Here is a 21,918-nt window from a genome sequence, read left to right on the forward strand (position 1 = left end):
ATGAGACCAATAATTTTTTTTTAAATAACAATATTAATAACAATGTCTGACTAAAGTTTGTCTCAACACAGACACACAAAGAAAGACAGAAAGAGATAGAGAGTGAAGCCTTAACCCATATGCTCTAAAAATATACTCTCATACAGTAAAAAGGTGACACAAACAAAATATTTTGTTTGAGATTTATTTATTGAGGGTGGCAGCAATATTGCATCTTCGAAATAAATCCAGTTCAGTCAGTGTGTTTGAGAGACCACCTCAGTTGTTCCATGAAAAAATACTGATGTTCAGACAGAAAAGAAAACCTGGTGTACTTTTTATTCATTATAACATATCTGAGTACAAAAATAGTGTCTCTTTTTCATGCAGAGGACACATCAAATACCCCGTCCCTTTTCACCATTACCTATTTTATGAAAAACTGCTCATTCATGTTTTTTTATGTTTTTCTCCCATCACTAAACAATATATTATTTAAGGAAAATAACACTACAAAATAAAATTAAAAACACTAAAATGACCTGACATGACACCCTTAGTAAATAAGACATAAGCTACCATTACAGACAAGTATATTGTTTCCCTTTTTTTTCTTTTCCCGTGTTCAAAAATGTTTCTGGAAACATTTATTTAGTTTGTTCTTAAGAAAAAACTTCAAAATTTTGAAATAGAATAGTCCCGCAACACGTTCAGATGCATCACAAGGCCTGATAACTATACTTTAAACTGAAATGTAAAGGTGTTTTTAATGCAAGATCTTTATTAACATTCATATTATACTTCATAGTCTCATGTTGGCCCACTAATTAATTTTGCATGTAAAAAAAAAGTAAATAAGGCAGAAAATAGCATAAAACACATAATCGGAATTAATAACATAATAACATGGGCTGGTATAAGATGAAATGTTTGATTGTTGATGGCAGCTAAAATGACACTAGCTTTCATGGTGGTGTACTTAATTTGCATGAAAATAAACGGTTTGCATCTAATGCATAGCAGCAAAGCAGTGGGATGCCAAAGAAGAATACATCTCTTTTCAAAAACTCTGAAATGTCTCTTTATCTTTTGCTCGGGGATTTAAGTTACATACTTTCAGTTGTAGCTATATTAAGACCACAGTGTGGGAATTAAAAGTTTCTATTATATATGCAAACATGTTCCCTTTCCCATGAATTGAGCAATGTTTGACAGCAACATCAGAGGATAAAACAAATAAAATAAAATAAAATACATATTTACAACATAAAATAATAATTTTATCTCAAATCAATGCCCTTGAATCAAGTGTAAGGTTTCAGTCAGTGGACATAATTGAATAACTAACCATGGCCTCAGTTTGAACAATAAAATAAAAAAACAAGTGCCATTATATTATAAGATAAAGAATCTTTTCCCACATGAATCAAGCACATTCTAAAGAGTTTATTCAGATTTTCAAAAATCAAGACACGTTTATTTTCAATGTTCCTTATGCAAGGAGAAAGAATATGTCATCTTTACTTTAATTGATTCCGATGTCTTTTTTGTCCTCAATCATCATGGAGAAGTGTTGTCCAGTACCCCTTTCTAAGCCTGTTTTTTCCATGGCTGTGATTGGTGGGCTGTTTCCAGTGCTAGCCTTGTCCGTGGGCACAGTAATGGCAGGAAGCTGGGGGACTCCTCCACTCTGAATGACGGATATTTCATTGTTCCTCATTGCTAAGCCATTAGTTATAGCTGCTGCATATCGGCTCCAGAAGTTTTGGTCCACATTCATGGCCCGTGCTGCTAAATCCTTCTGAAACGCTTCGCTGAATTTCAGGGCGTCACCGCCCAGAAGGGCAATTGGGTTTTCCACAGACAGTCGTCTACCTCTACGGGCAGGAGTGTTATTCCACATATGGGTGCCCATGTGCACCTGTTGACAAACAGAAATTAAAGTGAAATCAATGACAAATATTTGTACGCTCTTAGTGGCAGATGTGTGTATTAATCTGTAAAGAATGTTTTAAAAAAATGACCACCATGATGTTGTGATGACCGTCATGTGTATATGCATTATTGTTGTTTATTATTATTATTTATTTATTTTTGTCTTTAATTGACAGAATGGTGGAGGACTGAAACGGAAACGTGCACAACAGCTTTTGACATGTTGGGAGCAATGCACAACTCCAACACTGGTAAGATTATAAAATAAAAACTGATTTGAAAAGTGCATCTGTTTAATTTATAAGCTGTTCACTATTTCACAAGTATTAATTATTATACTTGTGAATTAGTGAACATCTGAAATAACATAATCAATAATGATCACATACCTTGAGATTACCCTTGGTTGTGAATGCTCGACCGCAGACAGAGCAGCCGAAAGGTTTTTCGCCTGTGTGTGTGCGCTCGTGGATCTGCAAGGCGCTGGCAGAAGAGAAGTTCTTCCCACATGCACTGCAGTTGTGTTGCTTAGGGGTCCGTCGGGGAGGGGGTGGTCCAGTGAGTGTGGTGACGCCCGGTATCATCACCTCAGAGCGTGAGGTGGGAGACTGCAGGCCAAATGCAGGGAAAGGCCCTTCTTTTAGCATGTATGGTCTACTGCAAGCACTCATCTCCTGTTTCACTGCAGTCGGCGAATTTTTTGTTTCCTGTTCAGTAAACCTTTGAGCATTTTCTGAGAATAAAATAAAAAATAAGAATAAAAATTAACACTGAAATCAAATAAACAAATACTGCAATACTACGTGGAAATTTGTCATTTCTGGCCTTGCAAAGCCTAACAGAATTGCAAAAATATATTTTTAAAATTTGTAATAATTAATAATCATTTAAATATATTAATATTTTTTTTTACTTTATTGTACAAACACTCCCCTGTCCTCCATTACTTAAACAAACAGACCAGTCCAGCCCTAAACTCGAACAATTAACTGAGCTATATTGCGATGCTGGGCAATGTGTAGCACCACAGTGTTTACACATTTCAGGTGAATTGAATACGGCTTGCTTACAGTTGTATATGCATATTTAGCTAGGGTAGGAATTTAGAAAAAAAAACTTCACCATTTAAGTAATTAAATTTACACTAAAGAAAAACATATATTTTTGCTGATTGTTCAGTTTATTTAAAAATAAGCCCAAGTTAAACAAGTTAAACAATTCTTGAATATTTTACCACAACTTCATTTCATTACGTTCATATCACTTACATTTGTAAAACAGACGTTAACTTAATTATTTGTATTATGACTTCATAAATCATTTTTGTTGACATTATTAACTGGACAGTGGACTTCTAATTCCCAACATGCTTTACATAGACTGCATTAGGAAAGTAAATGGTATCTAAGAGTTATTTGATGTTTATGCGTAAAGAAAAATACTTATTAGTGTTTCATGTTATGTTATAGTCTCTGTGTGGTTACTTATGTGCTGAAGAGTGTAGCTTGTTCTTAGGTTGTGGGCTACATGACGACTATGGTGTGTGTTGTTTCAGTCAGTACTGACAGTACTGAGACCAATCTCTTCTTATTTGATCATTCCATGCATTACATATAATAATACATATACATTTAGTATGCTAACATGCACTAATGCTAGCTAGAATTTACAAGAACTTAAATTTAGGTTCGTTCAACAAAACATTACTTGTTTTAACCCACTGGGGTCTAAGGTATTTTCTGAGCCCTAGAGGTGTTTTGACATGCCCTGACATGCTTATTTCAGTTATTCTTGTCTTGTTGTGCTAACCTAAAATAATTGTGTGGAAAAGCTTTAATTAAGCTAAAAGCTTTAGCCCAGTTTAATTAAACTCATTGAACAAATCAATTTTTAAGGGTGTTTTATGGCTATCATATAGCAGTTTAAGCTTACCATGTTCCTTGCTGAAACATTGCACGTTGAAAGGGTTTTCTTTCTTTACTGTAGACTTAATAGGCTGTATTCCTGTTTGATTAAGAGTCACCCCGTTGACTGCATTTGCTGCAATACAATCTGTTGTTTCAGATTTTACTATAGCTGTTTCCTCTGGGATTTTAGAGGAGAGGTTCAGAGAGACTGGGTGCTCATGTTGGCCTTCAGGTTGACTGTTGAGATAGGGTGGAATGTGAATAGAACTAGATGAATGTGGCATTAATCTTGTTCCCATGCTATGGTTCTCCATCTCACCAGTGGTGATCAAGCCCAGGGCATGAAGATCATTATCCATAGGTCCGTACTTGACCATCTTTTTTCCATTTGATTGGCTGAGACTGATGGATGAGTCACTTCTTACATTTTGAGATTCTGATACACTGGTTGACAGAGATGAGATAGGTGGTGGACTGTCTGAGAAAGAGCTCAGGGTGTTTTCACTGTTCTCCACAACATCCGCTTCTTCTTCAAATGAAATATCATCAAGACAGTCGTCATCATAAGTGCTCATGCTGTCGAAACTCTCCATATCTGTGTCTTTCTCGTAGATGGTTTCTGCCGAAGGAGTGTTTGGAATCTGCCCACCCATGTGCATGCGTATGTGCTGCTGTAAAACAACAGCATTTGTGAATTTTTTCTGACAAATCGGGCATGAATGTTGAATCCGAAGAGGAGGCTTTGCACGGTGGACACCAAAGTGAGTCTTCAAGTTACCCTTTGTGGTGAATGCTCGTCCACAAACCTTGCATTTAAATGGCCTCTCCCCTGTATGGATGCGGTAGTGCATCTTCAGCGCGCTCTGACAGCTAAGCACGCGGTGGCAGATCACACACTGATTGGGATCCATCATCTTCTTGTCAATGTTTTCCACAAGCTGTTGGAGCTTCGATGTCTCAGATGTTTGCATAGAGTCTTGCAGACCACCAAATGGGAACTTGGCCCTGAACTGATCCGAGATGAGTGGAGGAGAGGGTGACTTATTAACAGCTGAAGGAACATCAGTGGACTCTGATACATTTCCCTTAACAGGTGTTTCTGTCGACATGGATTGTGAAAGAAGGCTGTTGGGGTTGTTACTGTTTCTAGTCATACTGTTTGATGGCAGGTGCACTTCCTCTGTATTGAAGCTGTGTGAGATCTCTCCTTCTCTGATTGATTTAGGGGAGGCTGCAATGGTCGACATATCTGTCTCAGTGCCGGTGGGATTGGGTGACGATGGGGCAAGTTCACCTCTGGCTGGTGATGGCCTATGTGGAGATCTTTCAGAGGGTGTGCTTGTAAATGAATCACTTAAGCTTTCAATAATTGGTACTGTGGGCGGCAACTGCAGACCCATTGAGGATGGCACAGTTGGAAGAACAGGTTTGCTGTCTAACCAAGTAGGTCCTGCCTTCTCCGGAGGAAAAGTCATCCCATAGGGAATCCCAGAACTGGTAGGGATATTGTCAAGATACTCTGGGACTGGGTACGGGTTCATCTGGACATGAGGGTACTTCTCCTTGTGCCTTTGGAAGTGGACTTTGAGGTTTCCCTTTGTTGAGAAACGGTTGCCACAAATGTTGCATTTGAAGGGCCTCTCACCTGTGTGTGAGCGCAAATGGATCTGCAAGGCGCTGTCGCTGCCAAACACTTTAGCGCAGAACCTACACTTGTGCTTAAAGAATGGGTCCTCAGAGTTGGGCTTGTTGTCAAAAATGGAGACGCCGGGCAGTTTGCCCTTACGGTGCTTCATCATAGCAGCAAGTGGGTCTAATGCACTGGCAGTGGCTGCAATGCTGGCCAGTGGATTGGGAAATATGACTCCGTTGGGAGGGCTTTGAGGTAGTAATGGTAGGTTGGCAGAAGGGCTAAGGAGGCTACTCTGGCAAGCTGATAGTGGACTGGGAGTGCTTACGGACTGGGTGTTCCTAACGTTAGAGAGTGATCCACTACAAGTGGGTAAGAGCGGGGAAGCCCCGCTGTAGCTGAAGATATGAGGGCTGGAGCTTGTTAAGGAAGCAGTGGCACTCTCTAATGCTCTAGAGCCGATTTGTCCACTGCTAGGCTGGGAAGACAGCAACGGTGGTCTCGAAAGCATAGATGCCTGGGATACAGAGGCATGCCCATTCACTGCAGAAGGCATGACCCCAGATAATGGAAGTACAGGGGGTGGAGCGATGCCCTGGAAATTGTAAGTGTTCGAGTCAGAGGGCAGGCTTTTTGAGGCAGGATTAAGGGCGGCTTGCGTAGGCTGCCTATTCATTACAGCGACCTGGCTGCGTATCTGCTCAATGAGCTGCAATTGCTGAACCTGCTGCTGCTGCAGTGCGATCAACTGCTCCAGAATCATGGGTATCGCAGCTGAGTTCAGCTTGCCTGCAGACCCTGCACAGTGAATGCTCTGGGAAAACTGAGCAACGGCCACCCGGGTGCTGTGAAGAATCTCCAGGGTCACATTGGTGCTGGGCATGTCATAGTGATTGGTTGTAGGTGGTGCAGGAGAAGAGGTGGGGTTTTCATTTTCAAGTTGTAGAGGGCTGAGGTATGATATTTTATGCTCGGGCAAACTTATATCCATTTGTTCATCCAGGTCGATGATGTGGGTATCCTCAGGCATCTCGTTGACTTTCTCAGCCAGCTCGGAGTTGAGCTCGCTAGCCTCCATTTCTGCTGAGTCACTGTGTGAACTCAAAAGGGATTCTGTAGGTGATTGCCGGCAAATGGTCTTCTCCTCATTCTCTTTTACTATCAGCACAGGGGGGTCTTCCGTGCACTTCTGTTGGTGCTCCAGCATTTCGGACCACTTGAAGAATTCAGCACAGCACCTCTCACACACGTGTGTCTCTTCACCCCCGCTGCGGCTCTCCGTGCCGCTGTCCTCCTCATCGCCTCCCCTCAAGCGAAGTGCTGGAAAATAAAGACACAGAGAGAAAGCGTGTGAATAGAAATTTCAGAGATGATAGATTTTTCACAGCTATTCTTGGAGGAGTGAACAATATAGATAAACTAAATCAATTGTACCACTTTACCAATTACTGAAAGCCAGCCTCTTTTTCAGCCCATGCTCCAAAGACTCAGACGATAATTTTCTTTGCACAATCCATCAAATTATGCGACCTATCTATTGAATATACGGGACCTTAATGAAATTCTATAGGGGATATTGATTTCCAATGTTTTTATACAATTCACAGCTGCACTGTCAGTTGAGGGCAAATTGAGTCTTTGATTGACTAATCTGGACTCTCCATTGCTATCAAACACTCTTATTTCCTGATGAATTTGAAGAACTAATTCCCCTACTTGACATTGTTGAGTGAAACATTTATCTCTCACTGCTAAAGATGTGCAACCTTGGAAAATACGTTCAGCTTTAAAAGTGTCAACATGCACAATTAACTTCAAACTGTTTTAAATCATGCCATATTTGATCATTTTTAAAAAAGAAAAAAAACCTGTCAAAATGAAAAAAAAATCTGTCCTTTCACTCGAAGTCAAAGCCTGCAGTGCTATCTTAATAAATCTGTTAAGCGCCAGTTTCTCATGGGATCAGTAAAATATAAAGAATATTATTGAGTATATCAATAATGAGCAAGAATATACAACTTGAAAAAAGTTGTTAAAAAATCAAAGTGTAATGATCATGGGAGCCAAAAATATGATATTTGTCTTAAAATAAATCAGCAGCATTTGATGAGATTTCTGTTCTGATGTTTGAATTTAGACAGCACATAAAATACCTAGGTTACATCAAACTGTTTTAGGTCATTGGTTCACTGGTGAGCGCTTAAGGGGTTGTTTTTGAGTAATTTATGCAGAAATATTCAGAGGAAAATATAAACAGAAATAGTTTTACACATAAAAGGTTTAGTGAGGTGGCAAAGTGTGTGAGTCTAGACAGAAATCTTCCTATATTTTCAGCCTGTTTCTATTTGTGTGTGTGTGTTTTTTTTTTCTTTTTCTTTTTATATATATTTTTTTATAAAAGATGCCATGGAAGATTATAGGTGTATTCACTGTATGATTACCCATCGTTATCGCCTTGATATAGCCACACTGAATGTTTATGACATAAGGGTTTAAGAATAATATTGGATAAAAATTTCTGGAAAAATGACAGCGAGAAATGAAATGAGTGAAAAGAGGATGACAGAACATCTCAAATAATTTTGTGGTCAGGTGTTGTTTGTGTATCTTCTCAGTTTTTGTGAGCCTTCCTCAGAGGAGTTAAAATGTGGGTCATTTGTTCATCTAATTCCAGTAACTGTGTGGGTGGTCTGAAAAACTCTTAACACCGAAAGGTGAGAGCTAACTGAAACTGATCTAGTGAGGCGAACAATTAACTTAAAGCCATGCCACAAATCATCCTAAAATGTTCATACATTAGTTCACATATATTAGCATTCACTGAATAGTCCAAATTTACAAAGAAAAAAATATACAATGGCGAAACCCCAGTGAAAAGACGGACAAAACTGTGATAGTGAGATTTTTTTTTTTAAAAAGCAATCAGAAAAAAGGCATTTGTGGGGCCCTACTACATTTGCCTCTACAAAGATGAAAAAAACTTGTGAGATTCCTAGGGTGCTCAGTTGGTTACCGTGGTTTTGTTAGCTAGCTGGATCATTTCGACATGAGACAGACAAAGGTTAGAACATAAGAGTTTTAAAATAAATTTCCCAGACCCCAAAAGAAGAAAGCTAAAATGCTATTAGACAATCGTTACAGTAGAGGCCTGATGAATGGCGAACTGAAAGACGAACAAGGGCAAACACCAAAGTCAATTGTGTGGACGTCGACAAAATGAGAGAAAACAAAAACTAAGTACCTATCAGACATGGATAACACTCTGAAGTCAAATCAACATGATTTATTTTTTATTTTTCAATTAATTTAGAATATAACATAATTTAAAATTAATTTAAGTAGAAATGAATAAATTTATGTATGCCAATTAGTCTTTTAACTAATTGCAGATGGTGAAAGTATATAGGCAATACGTTACTTAAGTTTGTTAATAATATTTTTTGAATGATAATAATAGCCTATTGAAATGCCCATGTGTGTTTGAGCTTGCTCTGAAATTCCTGCACTTACTGTACATTAATTTTATTAAATTTCAGAATACATAGAACAGATGTTTTATGTTCTGAAAAAATAATTAATTTGTTCAAAGTTTAAAAAAAACTCCCATATGCAATTATTTGTATTGCATAATTCCATAATTTATTAACAAAAAAATAATAAAGAAAACCAACCCACAGTTTAAATATATTTGTGTATGCTAAATGATCAAGAATCAAGATTTAAACATTATGCTAATTATTTCTACATCAATATTGTTGCATCAGGTTTTCACTTCAAATTCTTTACTCTTCTAACAGATTAGGCCTGATTATAATGGATTCGTCTGATAGAAACTGATCTAAAGAACAATAAACTTCTTTCACTGTCTGATTTCAACCCATACCCTGATTCAGTTCTTTTAGTTCGATCTTTGTGTTGCAGTAAATACTTTAACGCGATTTAAATAAAGACACAACTTCTACACCAGACCAAGTGTGAGGCTTTTTCATAAGTAACTTCATTACCATGACAAAAGGAATTATTCTCACGCAAACAGACGAATGTTGAAGGTTTTGTTTGGGTCTTGCAATGGGACACTTTTGTATGTTTTGCAGATCTTTTATTTTGGTGCTTTATCAAAAACACAAATAGATGCACAACTCTAATCTACCGTTACTGATTAAAATTAATTATTCGTTTTAAATCCTGTTAAATCAAACTATTTTTGAAAGTCTACACGAAATAAATAAATAAATAAATATAGGGCATAGCCTACGTGAACAATTTAAGCAAATTGAATAAAAATAATGAGAGCATTTTATGTCCATAAATGTTTAATTATTTCTAATGAATTTAACTGAAATAGTTAGTTAACATCTACAAGACTGGAAAGACTAGAAATTACGACTGCATTATTTAGTGGGGGGGGGAAAGTGTTTGGCATTTTTGTCAAATGACACATAATCAACGTTTGACACGAAATTTCCGAAAGCACATATTTGTAGGTTTCATGTAGGCTAGCCTACTATATAAACACACTTACTGTATAAACACACTTGTGATTTGTGAAACACTATACAAAAAAAAAGGTTCGAATAGAATTTTACAATCATGTCATAAGACAACCACAAGTTACTTTTTATTTTCTGGTTCTTTAGAGAACTTACCGGTGTTTTAAAGAACAACCCTAACTTTTATATTAAAAATATATATTTTTAAGGGGGTAAAACTTTGTCTTGAGTTCCGTAGTCTGCTTGAACTGAACACAGAATCGTTTACATGCTTGCTAAATCAAGTTCTTTTTATATTCCCCGATTCTCTCAAATTGTTCATTCTAGACTATGTCCTATAAGCTATCGTGTCAGGGTATCGTATTAGGCACTACTCAAAATTAACATCGCGAAATTCTGACAAAAGAAACTTGTTTCTATCTAAAGAGCCTAATAAAAGATTCGTATTTCAATTCACATACCGTTATCCGGACTTTTGTCCGACTGTGTTCCTTCTTCGTCCGACCTGAGATGCTGAGGTTTCGCTTGCTTTCTTCGGGACATGTCTCTGCGCTTCGCGTCGGCGCTCCGATCTGCAGAAACATCGGACGCTGGCAGTCCCGTACAGTCCCGGGGTCAGTGAATAAGAGATATTAGATGTTGTTACCGTTGTGCAGATTGCGCATGTCGGCGTTATAATGATAGAGGGTCATGTATTACGTTGCGCTGCATGAGGGATTGGCCGCGCGCCAGTAGACACTCTCTTTGGATATGGAAATGAGGGATGGACTGAGTAATTAGCCCGTTTCACTTCCTCACTTTTCCCCCTTTTGCTCTCTGTTCACGTAGGACCACAAACTGGACGCAAACAAGTGCGTCTACAGCTCTGGTGGCACTTCACAAGGCGTAAAGTCCATCCGTAGTTTGTTAAACATCACCGTAAGTACGGAAAACCAGTCTTGTCACGCTCACACGCCTTCTTTTCAAATAAATGACAGTATGAATAACAGTCAAGCACCTCTCAGGCTCTTTCAGAGTGTATTGATTCTAGTTTAAGCATATTCCTCTCTTAAATAAGTTGTTCATTTTTTTAAATGGAAGATAAGTTTGTTCTGACAGGCGAATATATTATAATAATTGCTTTTGGTTGGTTTTTATTTGAGGGGTTCTGGGAGTGTAATTAAAGCTTAAACCCCCAGAGTCAACGTCAAAACAAAATGTTTAGGGTTTTTCAAATGTATATTCTTTCAAACAATGTTTCATTAACCACAAAAGTTAGATTAGAGTGCACTAGACAATCGCTAAAGTCTGGTTCGCCTGAGGAGGTCACCATAGCAACAGTATGCTGCTCCAGCGCTTTCCGTTTGAATCTGTATGGGACGGTACGTCGCAAAACAAAAGTAAATGCCAGCATTTATGGCTTCCTATAGCCTACATTTACACACTACACAGATTTTTTTTTTTTACTTTCCACGTTTATTTTTATTTTTTTAAAGTTTTTGTATAAGGAAAAAACGAAAGGATTCGGTTGGCGAGACGAACCACGCGCGCGCGTGGAAAATCCAGAAAGTTAGCCTACGGATGGCACGTCGAGAACGTTATCGAATGATTCGCAGACTGTTATTGAATGATTCGCAGACTGTTATTGAATGATTCGCAGACTGTTTATTAAGCAGGCTATTGACAACACACACTGTTCGTTCTGTTCTCTGTTCTCCGTCTGCTTCTCACTCATACCGAGGACACATACTCCAAATAGTTCATCCAATTCAAAACTATGCGCTTTCTTGCAGATTCAGAGTCCTATAAGGTGGATGTCTTGATGTAGGAGCTGCACTGAAACGAGTGTTCGCTGATATTGAGCTGAAAATGTGCGTGTAAAACCCAGCAGAAGTCCTGGAGAAATGCAGAAGGGCTGTGTGTAAGCTTATTGCATTAGGCGACCACTAGGATATCATGATGAACCCCTATTCAACCTGCTCTTTTTCCTGTTAACCTTTCACATAACTTCACATAGCCTATGTTATGATAGCCTACTGAATTTAAAAGGAACCAAAAAAAAAAAAAATAGGATATAGCACTTATTTTTTGATCTGTGGTGTAGCACGTTATTTAACACAGTAAAACTTCAGTTATGTGTCTATCATGATATTGAGCTGCTCTCATGGGATCAGACAGCATTCACATCTGACCAGTATCGCTGGTGTATAGCGGCCAAAGGGCTCTAAATCAGCGATACATCATTTCCATTACAACACAAGTAGAACAATATATAAGCCTATTGATCGGCGTCTCTGTTACTCTTCTGGTGTAGAGAGATAAGCGCAATATAATTTCGTTTGACCTATCTGTATGGCCAAGTGATGGATTGCCAGGGTAACCGAGGGCTTTTATCACAAAACTCTCCCAATGATGTACTATTGATTGTCCTTAACTAGCTTTTCTGGCAAAAATCAAAAGTCCCTTCCTCGCCATCCTCTTCATTATCAATAAAATTACAAAGTGGTGGGAATTGTCAAAATCCACCCCCAAGGGAAGTCTTTAAAACGGCTGCTGTTATCCCGGCTTTTCTGTTATCCATGCCATGTAGGATTAGGAATGGGCTTTTCTAAATGAAACAAAATGATCAGATGAAGATGAGCGCCTAGAAGGACAAAATATTTAAAATTGTTTCCCACAGGGAATTTTTGCCTGTGCTGTTGTTAATTGTGTTTTTGTTTTATTTTTCATGCTGTTTTTCATCACATTCCCCATCTGCTTTCACAAGAATGAGACAAGTCTGATTTAAATGAATCGTCACAGATATAGCTTTTTCTACTCTACATCACCGTCTCACCTGGTAATCTCAGATTATATCTTCACAAACATTTGTATGATGAACATCTTAGCTTTTAATAAAAAAAATAAATAATAATGTTTCAGTTGGTGCAGAAAACTGCTGAGTTGTGTTCTGCTGGAAAAAAGGAAGAATTCTGTCCAAGTCTGTGTGTTTGTAGAGATTTTTCCATTTTCTGTCCATTAAAACGAAATCATGTTTAGAAATCTTTTCACGGATTTTTCAACATTTCTATGTTCCTTTAAGCCCCGGATGTAGCTTTTTAACCAAGAACATATCCCACAGCTAAAAAACATCTTTCCCTACTCTAAACACGATGAAGAGGGTTTGACTCTGAGTATAAAGCACATCATCTCAGATAGATCAACAAATGAAGTGTCAGGGCGAAACTACATGAAGAACAAACAAAGCAGAGACGGGGCAGTGAGATGGACAGATGTGAGATAGCACTGTTCTGTGTGCCGAGGGCCTCTGGAAATTTCTGATTGGTTTAATTTACCACATCTAACACGGCTGCTTCTCAAGTCCGCGACTTTTATCTAATGCTGTGAACCTCTATTGATTTCTCTTCTCTATCTTTAATGCAGGACTGGAGCAAAGAGAGCAAAAAAAAGCACTTGCTAAATGGAGGACTACTTTGAGATGGCTGCTATTCTCCGGCTTATTGCCTCCTGTCGACCATGGTTTCACATGAGGTCCGGGGTGTCAGGTCCGCTTCCACCAATAAAGCCTGTGATTGACACGAGCGGGAGAGACTTGAGCTGGGAAAAGAAACTGAATCTCAATGTATGAGGGGTGAGTCAGGGTCTGTTGTGGGGCCAGTTGGACCTGATACATCTAAGGCGAAATAAACGTTTTTAGCCGTGAGATACGGGTCCCTTGGCGATACCGTGGTACAGTCTGGTACAAAATACTGTTGTACTTTTTCTCTATATACGCAACAAAGCAGAATGGAAATCAGTACTCTCGCTGCTTTGTGTGCCTTGATATGCAACCACATGTAGTGATTTCCCCCCCATACTTACGGTCATTTACAAACACTTCTGCAAAAGCGCTTCGCTGAATACGTACACAAAGTTTTTGCTTTGTAAACAACCGTGCAAAGAAGATGTTTCAGTTCTGTTAACCCGAGTCGCCATGACAACCGACTATTTTTATGAAAGACAGCAAATTTTAGGCACAAACAGGATATTATGTATTCTATGTTCTCGAGGGAATAACGAGCAAAAACAAGAGTAAAGCCAGTAAAAACAGTAGTTAATTACTGGCTGTGAGTGTGTGGAGTCTGAGATGGCAGAGGGAAGACTTCAGGCGCAAAGTAATTCTCTTACATTTATGACCTGAAAAAGAACAGACCCTGCTATTAGCATTTATTGGCATGATATAGAGGAAAAGCATGTAACGAATGAGTTTAATCTCCATCAGCTCAGATTCTCTGAACGCTTCACAGGAAGTATCTTCTGACATAGGATGTGAAATCTAATCCAAGGGTAAAACTAATGTTAGAGATGGACAGTCTGTGGATTTAGAAATATACTATTGAGATACAATAAAATATACAGGGCATATTTTATACAAATATAATATCTGCGCATTAGTTGGCAGATCAATGTGAAGTAATGCAATGTTGCCTGATGGTCCTGATGGGGAATATATTACACTGTAAAATCGAATTAGTTAGACTTACTTAAAAAAGGCATGCAAACCGATTGCCTTTAAAAAGTAAAGTGTAAAGTGAAATAGGAATAGTATGTGGTACTGACAAATGCTTAGTTAGTATAGTTCACTTACACAAGAGTTCTAGTAACTAAAAAATAACTGTAGAGAGTACTTGATAATTTACTTTAAATAAATTTTAATTGTTACCATTGTTGTGTTTTGCATGCTGAATGTTGAATTTTGTGTGTGACTCGAGCATGATCAATTACAAGATTGTCACAAATATAGAGGGATTATATAAACCCAATTAAAAGTTTCACAAGGTGTTAGCGCACACACACACACACACACACACACACACACACACACACACACACACACACACACACACACACACACACACACACACACACACACACACACACACACACACACACACACACACACACACACTCTTTTCTTCCTTTGACACCGAATAACTGATTTCTTGTTGCATCGCTCCATCAATGGGAAGATAATTACAATAGTATAAATGAAGTTCCAAGTGCCCAAACAAAAGGGATCATAATCGCCATAATGGTGACTAAAAACATTTTAGTAAAATAAATCCAAAATTGGGTTTTCTGAGTAAACAAAGCATAGTATGTGAATAGTACAGATTACTAGATTTTTTTTACAATTAAGTTAAGACATTAAGTAAAGTTAACTAAAAAGTGTTAGTTGAAATCACTGTTGGATTGTTTACATGTGTCTTTGCAACACATATTAAGGTCAATGAGAAATAAGGATGTCAGAGATGATGAAACTGAGAAATCTTTAAAAAATCAAATTACAAATACAATTTGGCAAGTTGATAGAAATGTACTTTTTAATTCATTTTATTATTTAATTTTTTACTTTATTTTTTTATTATATTATTTTATGTATTTATATTATTATTATTATTATTGTTATTATTATATTGTATTACCATGTTCAACTTGTTTAATTGTGGTTAAATATCATGTAAAAAGTAATGGAATAAAATATACACATAAATATTTATACACATGAGAATTTGGTTTTAAAAAGTTTTCAAACATATTGTCAAGGTAAAAAAAAATATTTATTTTTACTTATATCATATGTAATCATTAAAAAAATAATATATTTAAAAACTTACTGACCTTGAAAGAGTTATAAGAGTCTACAGTGTCTGTGATAAAGTTTACTGGTTTGTTGTTTTCTTGTCACATGACAACAAAATGACTTGTTTCATGTTGGTTACACTACACTGTTTCTGATTCGGCAGACAGAAGTGTTTTAAAAAATAATACTTTGAAACAAAAATGCTTCACTGCTTTTTTATTTGATTTATTTTATTCTTTATGCCAAAGTTCAAATCTGCCAGGGAAACTGCCCACACTACAACCTTTTTGACTTTAATATACAGAAACAAAAATAAAAATGAATTCAGGAAGTTGAAAAAATATTGTTATAAAGGTGTATTCATGTCATTTGATTGGTGTATGTATGAAATTAGTTAATTTTTATAGATCCAGACGAAGAAAAAAAGGATCATTGGCCAGTATAAGATTGGTTATAATAGCAAAAAATTAACAATGTGGAAATTACCAATTGTAACAGTTATGTTAAGTGTGACGTGTGTGTTTTTGTTTTGCTGAGTTTGGATGTATTCGACACTGTGACAAAACTGTAAGTCAAACCTCACTGACAGCTCAATAAAGGAGCATATGGGAGGACATCTAACCTTCCATGTCCAAAATTACTCTCTCAGTTGGAGGCTGGGGACAAGATAACGATTAGGAAGCTGTTTCCCTGAACATGCTGAGAGAGATGCAAAACCAGGTTAGCATGATCATTCATCATCTAGTGGCTTTGACTTAAGCCTGTTGCCATTGAATAGTCCTCTGAATGCATAAACTAAAGGTGCTCGGGGCCATGATTGTTGCTGTCTTGACAAAGTAAAAGAAATGAATGGCACAATCTCTTGCGTGCCACTGGCCTCAGATCACAGATGCATGTGACATTTACAGTTAACGATTGTAAAGAGTTGTCAGAAGTAAACAAACGGTGACTAGCGGACGTGTATGCCTGGTTTATGAGTCACCTCTTATGTGAGTCTCCCAGCATTCTGCTGTAAAACCACAGACAAAAGTTCAGTAAACCAGGAGGCGCTCACTTAAGCAACCGAAAGGCAAAGTCTAACATTAATTTAATGGCAGAATGAATAACAAAAGTCACACTGACCTGAACAGTACAGTAAAAGATCTGTCTGATTTGTGTAATGAGATCTAAACTGGCTTGTAAAGAACTATCGTGTTACAAATGTGGTCACACAGAAAAACTGATTTGAATGATAATCAAGATCTGTTATGATTTACGGTGTCTTTACATGAAAATAATAATCATCCATAGTATTTTATGACTAAGCCTAACTCCCTGTATACGTTTGCTTGTTCATAACAAACTGTGGCACCTCTATGTCGCCATAAGCATCTGTGTACACTGAAATTAAAAGAAAAAACAAGCCTTTGCTCGATTTTTATGTGAGTGTTGACTGAAGAGTGGGCTCCATCTGTGTAAACTCTCCGAAATAGTGACTTCCTCTCCATGTCTTAAACAGACGCTTGAGGCAAACCGCAGAGAAGTCACCATACATGTCCCTGATGGAAGAGGACCTGAGATTACCTCAATATAGCCTATAAGATGCTCTTCTATTGGATGTTCTCGAAATGCTTTCAGTGTAAGGAATACATCTTACATATATCACACTATTAGATCTGATAAACCTATGGTCTGAAAGCTTTGTTTAAAAATAGATAAAAATAGCATTAAATCAGCTGTTATAGGTCACTCAGGGCACTTCCTGTTTCTCTATGCGCACTATTATGTAAACGGAGGCAAAGCTTTCTCTGAATGCGCTGAGACTATAGCTTGTCCTCGTGAAATTATCAAATATTTTTTTCCATATATACGTAACACTTATTTTAACAAACTGGGCATGTGAAACAATTCTGTCCAGTAGAGGTGCTCTCGAGACTTCAAAACACAAGAACAAGATCGTTTCAGATTGTGTCCTTTCCAAATTCTTGATTGGCTTAAATGTGCATGCACATTGTGATACATTTATTTTATAGAAATTCCATAATTAGGCCCAAAAAGGTTTTTCTATTTGGACACTTTTCAATCAAAGTATTTCACTTTGTTTTAAAGTTGTTGTTTTAAATTAGAAAATGATTTTTGTCTTTTGTACAAACCATGGCTTATATATGTCCCTCTTTAATGTCGCATTTAAATGTTGGACTCCCGAACCCCTAGGCTAATTCGGGGGTCGTAACAGTTGTAAAAACACATGAAGATGAGAGTCAAGAGGCAGTTTTTAATTATCCACACAGGGTAACTCCAACATAGAGGCAAACAATCCAATACAACCGTATTCAAGACGAGACCCAACAACATTAAACAGAAACAAGGGAACTTAAATACAGGTGCAAATGAGGTGATTAACAACACACAGCTGACAGCGATGAGGACTCAAATCAGAAACCATGACAACGAACTAGTGGCAGGAAATGGTGCAAACGGGAAAACAAAGTCCAAACTGAATAAGGGCACGTATATATGACAATGATATGCTTAAAACGGAGAAGTTTTTCCTTTGAGTTTCGTACAGACGACACCATTGTCAAAACGATCCCCATTCACATGGATCCCCAAAAAGGACTAAAACGCTGTGTTCTGCTGCCAGACCATTAGATGATTATGAAACACTATAGACTGAACACGTGATAGATACGCAAAGCGCATAAAAAGTTTTAAGTTTTTAGCTGAAAACGGTGTCGTGTAAACAGCCCCTCAAACTGTGATACTCTCCTAGTACACCTTTGTGAACTTGAGAGGAACTGACTTCATACAATCCACTAAAAATGATCTTGAGACGAGTTATTTTAAAGTCATTGCAGAACTTGGATAGAAAAGTGAAGTTAGTTCTGAGAAAATGTCTGGCATCATTTCTTGCTACTTGGTTTGATATTTTGTAACTAATTCCTTGAAGTTACCAATTAATTTTTTGGGTCACTGTAGTTGTTTTTTTCGGCAGCCTTGACAATTAAAATAAAACTTTGTTACTTAAGTGAATAAGCAGAATAGCCAGACAGTGTAAAGTACGTAGACACAGTCAGTCAACAGTGTAGTGTTTGCTGTCTGTCTGGTCCGACATTGAATTGGTGAAGCTCAGTCATATCAACTAATTCTCATGGCACAGAAAAAACACATATCTCACTGCACTGTTAACATAGAACAAGGTTCACTGTTATTTTCCCAAACGGTGAAAAACGTAAAGTCCCATATGTGAGACATGGTCAGGAACTTAAACAAACAAATGGAAGCAGGCGGTGGTGTGTAGATGACAGGCCGTAATCCGCACATTGTGGAAGAGCATTCTTAAAATAGAAAAAATTGAAGTGAAGGCTACTACTGTGGTAACCTGAAATTTCTGGTTAGGGATCGACTTCCTCCCCTCACATCCTTATGTGACTCATTAAGAAAGCTGAGAGAATGACTGATTCGAGATTAGATCTGAAAACAGCAGCACTTACAAGCTTCAGGAGCAAATGTCAGGACAGTGAATAAAAACAATGAAACTCAGTGCGATAAGATTTACAGATGTTTTTATGAGGCAGTCCTTCTTCGTATATTCCTGTGTTTTTTCTCGCCCTCTCTTTCTTAAGAAAATCTGTGCTCCGTGTTCAAGCCTTTTTTTTCCCCCCTGGGAGCAGCTCTTTAATCGCTGCCTTGGCTTTGACTTCCTAACGGTTGTAAACAAATGCAATTTTGCATTTCCTGTAGTCTAGACACAACAAAAGAAGTGTTGGCAAGCCGAGTCTCAACACATGCTTTTCGCGTACAGCTAACGGACTCCGACAAAACTTTTGAGGAAGAAAGAATGTAAATGTGAGGTGTTGATATCAGCCACCATTTTAAAAAACAATATTTGGCTGGTCTTTCCAAAATAAAAGTGGTGCACTTAGATATTCTTTTCAAGGTTTTCTGTTATGCTTTAATTTAAACTTTATAAATGTTTGCCAGAATAAAATTCTCTGAGACTGTACATTATTTTATATTTAATGCTTTCATGTTTAATATAAAAATCTACATTTATTAATTTGGCCGATCCTTGATACAAAGCGGGAACAATGTTCCTCACAAATAAGGAACATTGGTTATTTTAATTGTTTCCCATTAGCTAAAGTGCTGAGAACAAGAAAAAAATGTTCACCCTTTTCTACGCTCGAAAACTAGCTCTTAAGGGAAAATATAACCCTGGGAAAGCTTAGGCTAATATCTGTACTCACCAGTATTTTTCTCCCTGTCCAGAAAATCTAAAAGAAAAAAAAAGAAAAAAATCTCAGGGTTGGAGGACAAAAGCATGCTCCGGCCATACATCTGTGAGTTTTGAAACAAAGCTTTGTTTGTAAGCTTCAGTCACTTGTGCTCATGAAAGCAGACACTTACTTGAAAAACTTTTCCTTTTTTCAGGGAAACACTCTAAACCAACATCCTGGTATAAATTTGCAAAACGCAATACAGGCCGGATTGTGCACGGGACAGACGCAGGGTGCATACAAATGGCTCCCCCGTCTAAAGTACCCCCTGTTTCGCTTCTGCCTCAGAAGGTAATGTACAATAAATCAACAAAAGAGCATTAATGTCTCCGTTGAGTATAGGAGAGGCTTCTGTTATTGTACCTTTTTTTAAGTATTTAATTGGAAGGGTCCCTTGAAACATTACACGGCTCCTTCAGATGACTTTTCCCCAAATCTAAGAAAAGATTGATAAGAATTTCTTTCCTCCCTCTTTTAAATCTCTTCAGCTTTTTTTTCTTTCTTACATCCCTCTCTCCCTTTCAGGAGAGCCTGCGTTTTTTACCGAAGGGAGAATAAAGTTTCAAGTGCATGGCATTTGAAGGTAAGCGAGTGAAATCGGAGGCTGGTCGTTGGGGATAAGGCAAGGCTGGGAAAGAGGGAAGTTGGCAGTAGTGCCCAGCCAGACTCGGTGCCTTGAGCTCCCCCCTCCCTGCACCAGGTGTCTGCTACATTTAAATGATACTATTATTCATAGACAAGAGAGCAGGGTATTAAAAGTCCCCCCAAAAAATCATTTGCAATTGAATACAGATATAATCCTGGAAATATAAGTCTCCATTTAGGCCTTGCCATTAAGCTAACAAGGAGCCCTTTGTACAACATGTGTGTATTAATCACGGTCAGGGGAAAGGGGCAGGAAGAGAGAGAGTGGGAGAGAAAATAGAGAGCGAGGGAGGGAAAGAGAGAGAGAGAACACCATTCGTGTGTGTTCACATGCAAATTGAAATGTTGCTCATCAAAAACGAGCTTATCACTTTCCCTCTTGTTCTCGGCAGACTCGGCGGGCCAGCGCGAACCCGAAGTGCTTCAAATGGGGGTAAACGGAAAATTTATTTGCATTTGTGAAATTTCAACACACTTGATTTCTTTCAGCTGCGCAATCTGAAGTGCACGAGTTTATGCGAGATGTAAAGGAAGCACACACTGTGTGCAGATGTCACAACGACACACAGGAATTCACTCAATGAGCTGGGGTTTCTTAAACCTACTGTGTGGGTTTCATTTTCCTTCAGATCACTTTGATTTGTGCACTTTTTCAATGTGGCAAATAGAGATTTTGGAGGGCCCTCAAGGCAGCCCCCAAATGCCCCTTACAAAACTCCTCTCCAGCAATCATTACATCACCATTTCTCTAAGCCGATTTTCACCAAGTCTGGCTGTGTTATTAAAATAGTAATTAATTTTTGTCCAAGGGAACAAAAACAAGTTTTTGTCCTCCACCAAGTGTTTTTGAAGAGGCCAAGGGTGCCGGCGAGGTTCTTTCTATCTAGTCTACGGTCTATAGAGGTAATCCTCAATAGTCTGGTACAGTAAGAGCGCTTTGATAATGGGATAGAAGCAGACACCCACACCGGATCGATCTGGATCTCAGGATGTGTTTGATAGACTGGTGTCATAAACAAGTGTGGCTCAACAATAGCGTCCATGAGCTGAGGTGGGATGTCACTAATTTGCACAATTGATACTTCATCAAACAGAGACACACACTCCGCTATGCTGATTACAGACTTAACTGTTAACTTTCACCATATGGTACATGGGAAAGTATTGTGGAAGCTAAGATCGACAATATGGATATGGCTTTGTATGTTTAATATGGCTAGAGTCGTGAAACTAGCCTAGAAATCTAGATGCACCCTAGCGGCAGCAAAAATTATTTTGCAGAAAGGGTGGTCTAGCAACTCTTCGTTGGCATTCGAGCTGGAAAAACCTAAATCTGGTCAGCCCAATCACATCGTGTATAGAGTTGGTGGGCGGACTTAACATAATGACGGCAGAGTTGTGACGGTTCCGCGTGATTTCCATAGGTGATTTCCCTGCTACTTGAAAACAAAGAAGATGCTGCTGGTGAACA

The 21,918-nt window shown here is 38.1% G+C and overlaps 1 protein-coding gene and 1 long non-coding RNA gene across 2 annotated transcripts; one reads left to right on the top strand and one right to left on the bottom strand.

Moving 5' to 3' along the window:
- Positions 1–170: 170 nt before the first annotated feature.
- On the bottom strand, positions 171–10,975 carry sall3b (spalt-like transcription factor 3b). Its single transcript, XM_077195357.1, has 4 exons — positions 10,403–10,975; positions 3,847–6,771; positions 2,304–2,647; positions 171–1,900 (listed from the first exon to the last, which is right to left on the bottom strand). Exons 1-4 carry the CDS (start codon positions 10,482–10,484, stop codon positions 1,505–1,507), a joined length of 3,747 nt encoding a protein of 1,248 aa, XP_077051472.1. The 5' UTR covers positions 10,485–10,975; the 3' UTR covers positions 171–1,504.
- Positions 2,089–20,396, top strand: LOC143701774 (uncharacterized). Its single transcript, XR_013190164.1, has 5 exons — positions 2,089–2,165; positions 13,344–13,551; positions 17,042–17,161; positions 19,795–19,865; positions 19,957–20,396. It is a non-coding gene; the product is annotated as an uncharacterized LOC143701774 (long non-coding RNA).
- The last annotated feature ends 1,522 nt before the right edge of the window (positions 20,397–21,918 follow it).

The sequence above is a fragment of the Siphateles boraxobius genome, unplaced genomic scaffold (assembly GCF_051911475.1).
Source record: "Siphateles boraxobius isolate OS27281-9 unplaced genomic scaffold, OSU_SipBor_1 33, whole genome shotgun sequence".
Lineage (NCBI taxonomy): Eukaryota > Metazoa > Chordata > Actinopteri > Cypriniformes > Leuciscidae > Siphateles > Siphateles boraxobius.

Excerpts from the sequence above, each read along its gene's own strand:
- sall3b (XM_077195357.1), bottom strand. The coding sequence starts at position 10,484 with ATGTCCCGAAGAAAGCAAGCGAAACCTCAGCATCTCAGGTCGGACGAA. Across the intron at positions 6,772-10,402 it reads GGACAAAAGTCCGGATAACG|CACTTCGCTTGAGGGGAGGC; the intron begins GTATGTGAATTG and ends TTTATTTTCCAG. Across the intron at positions 1,901-2,303 it reads CAACCAAGGGTAATCTCAAG|GTGCACATGGGCACCCATAT; the intron begins GTATGTGATCAT and ends GTTTGTCAACAG.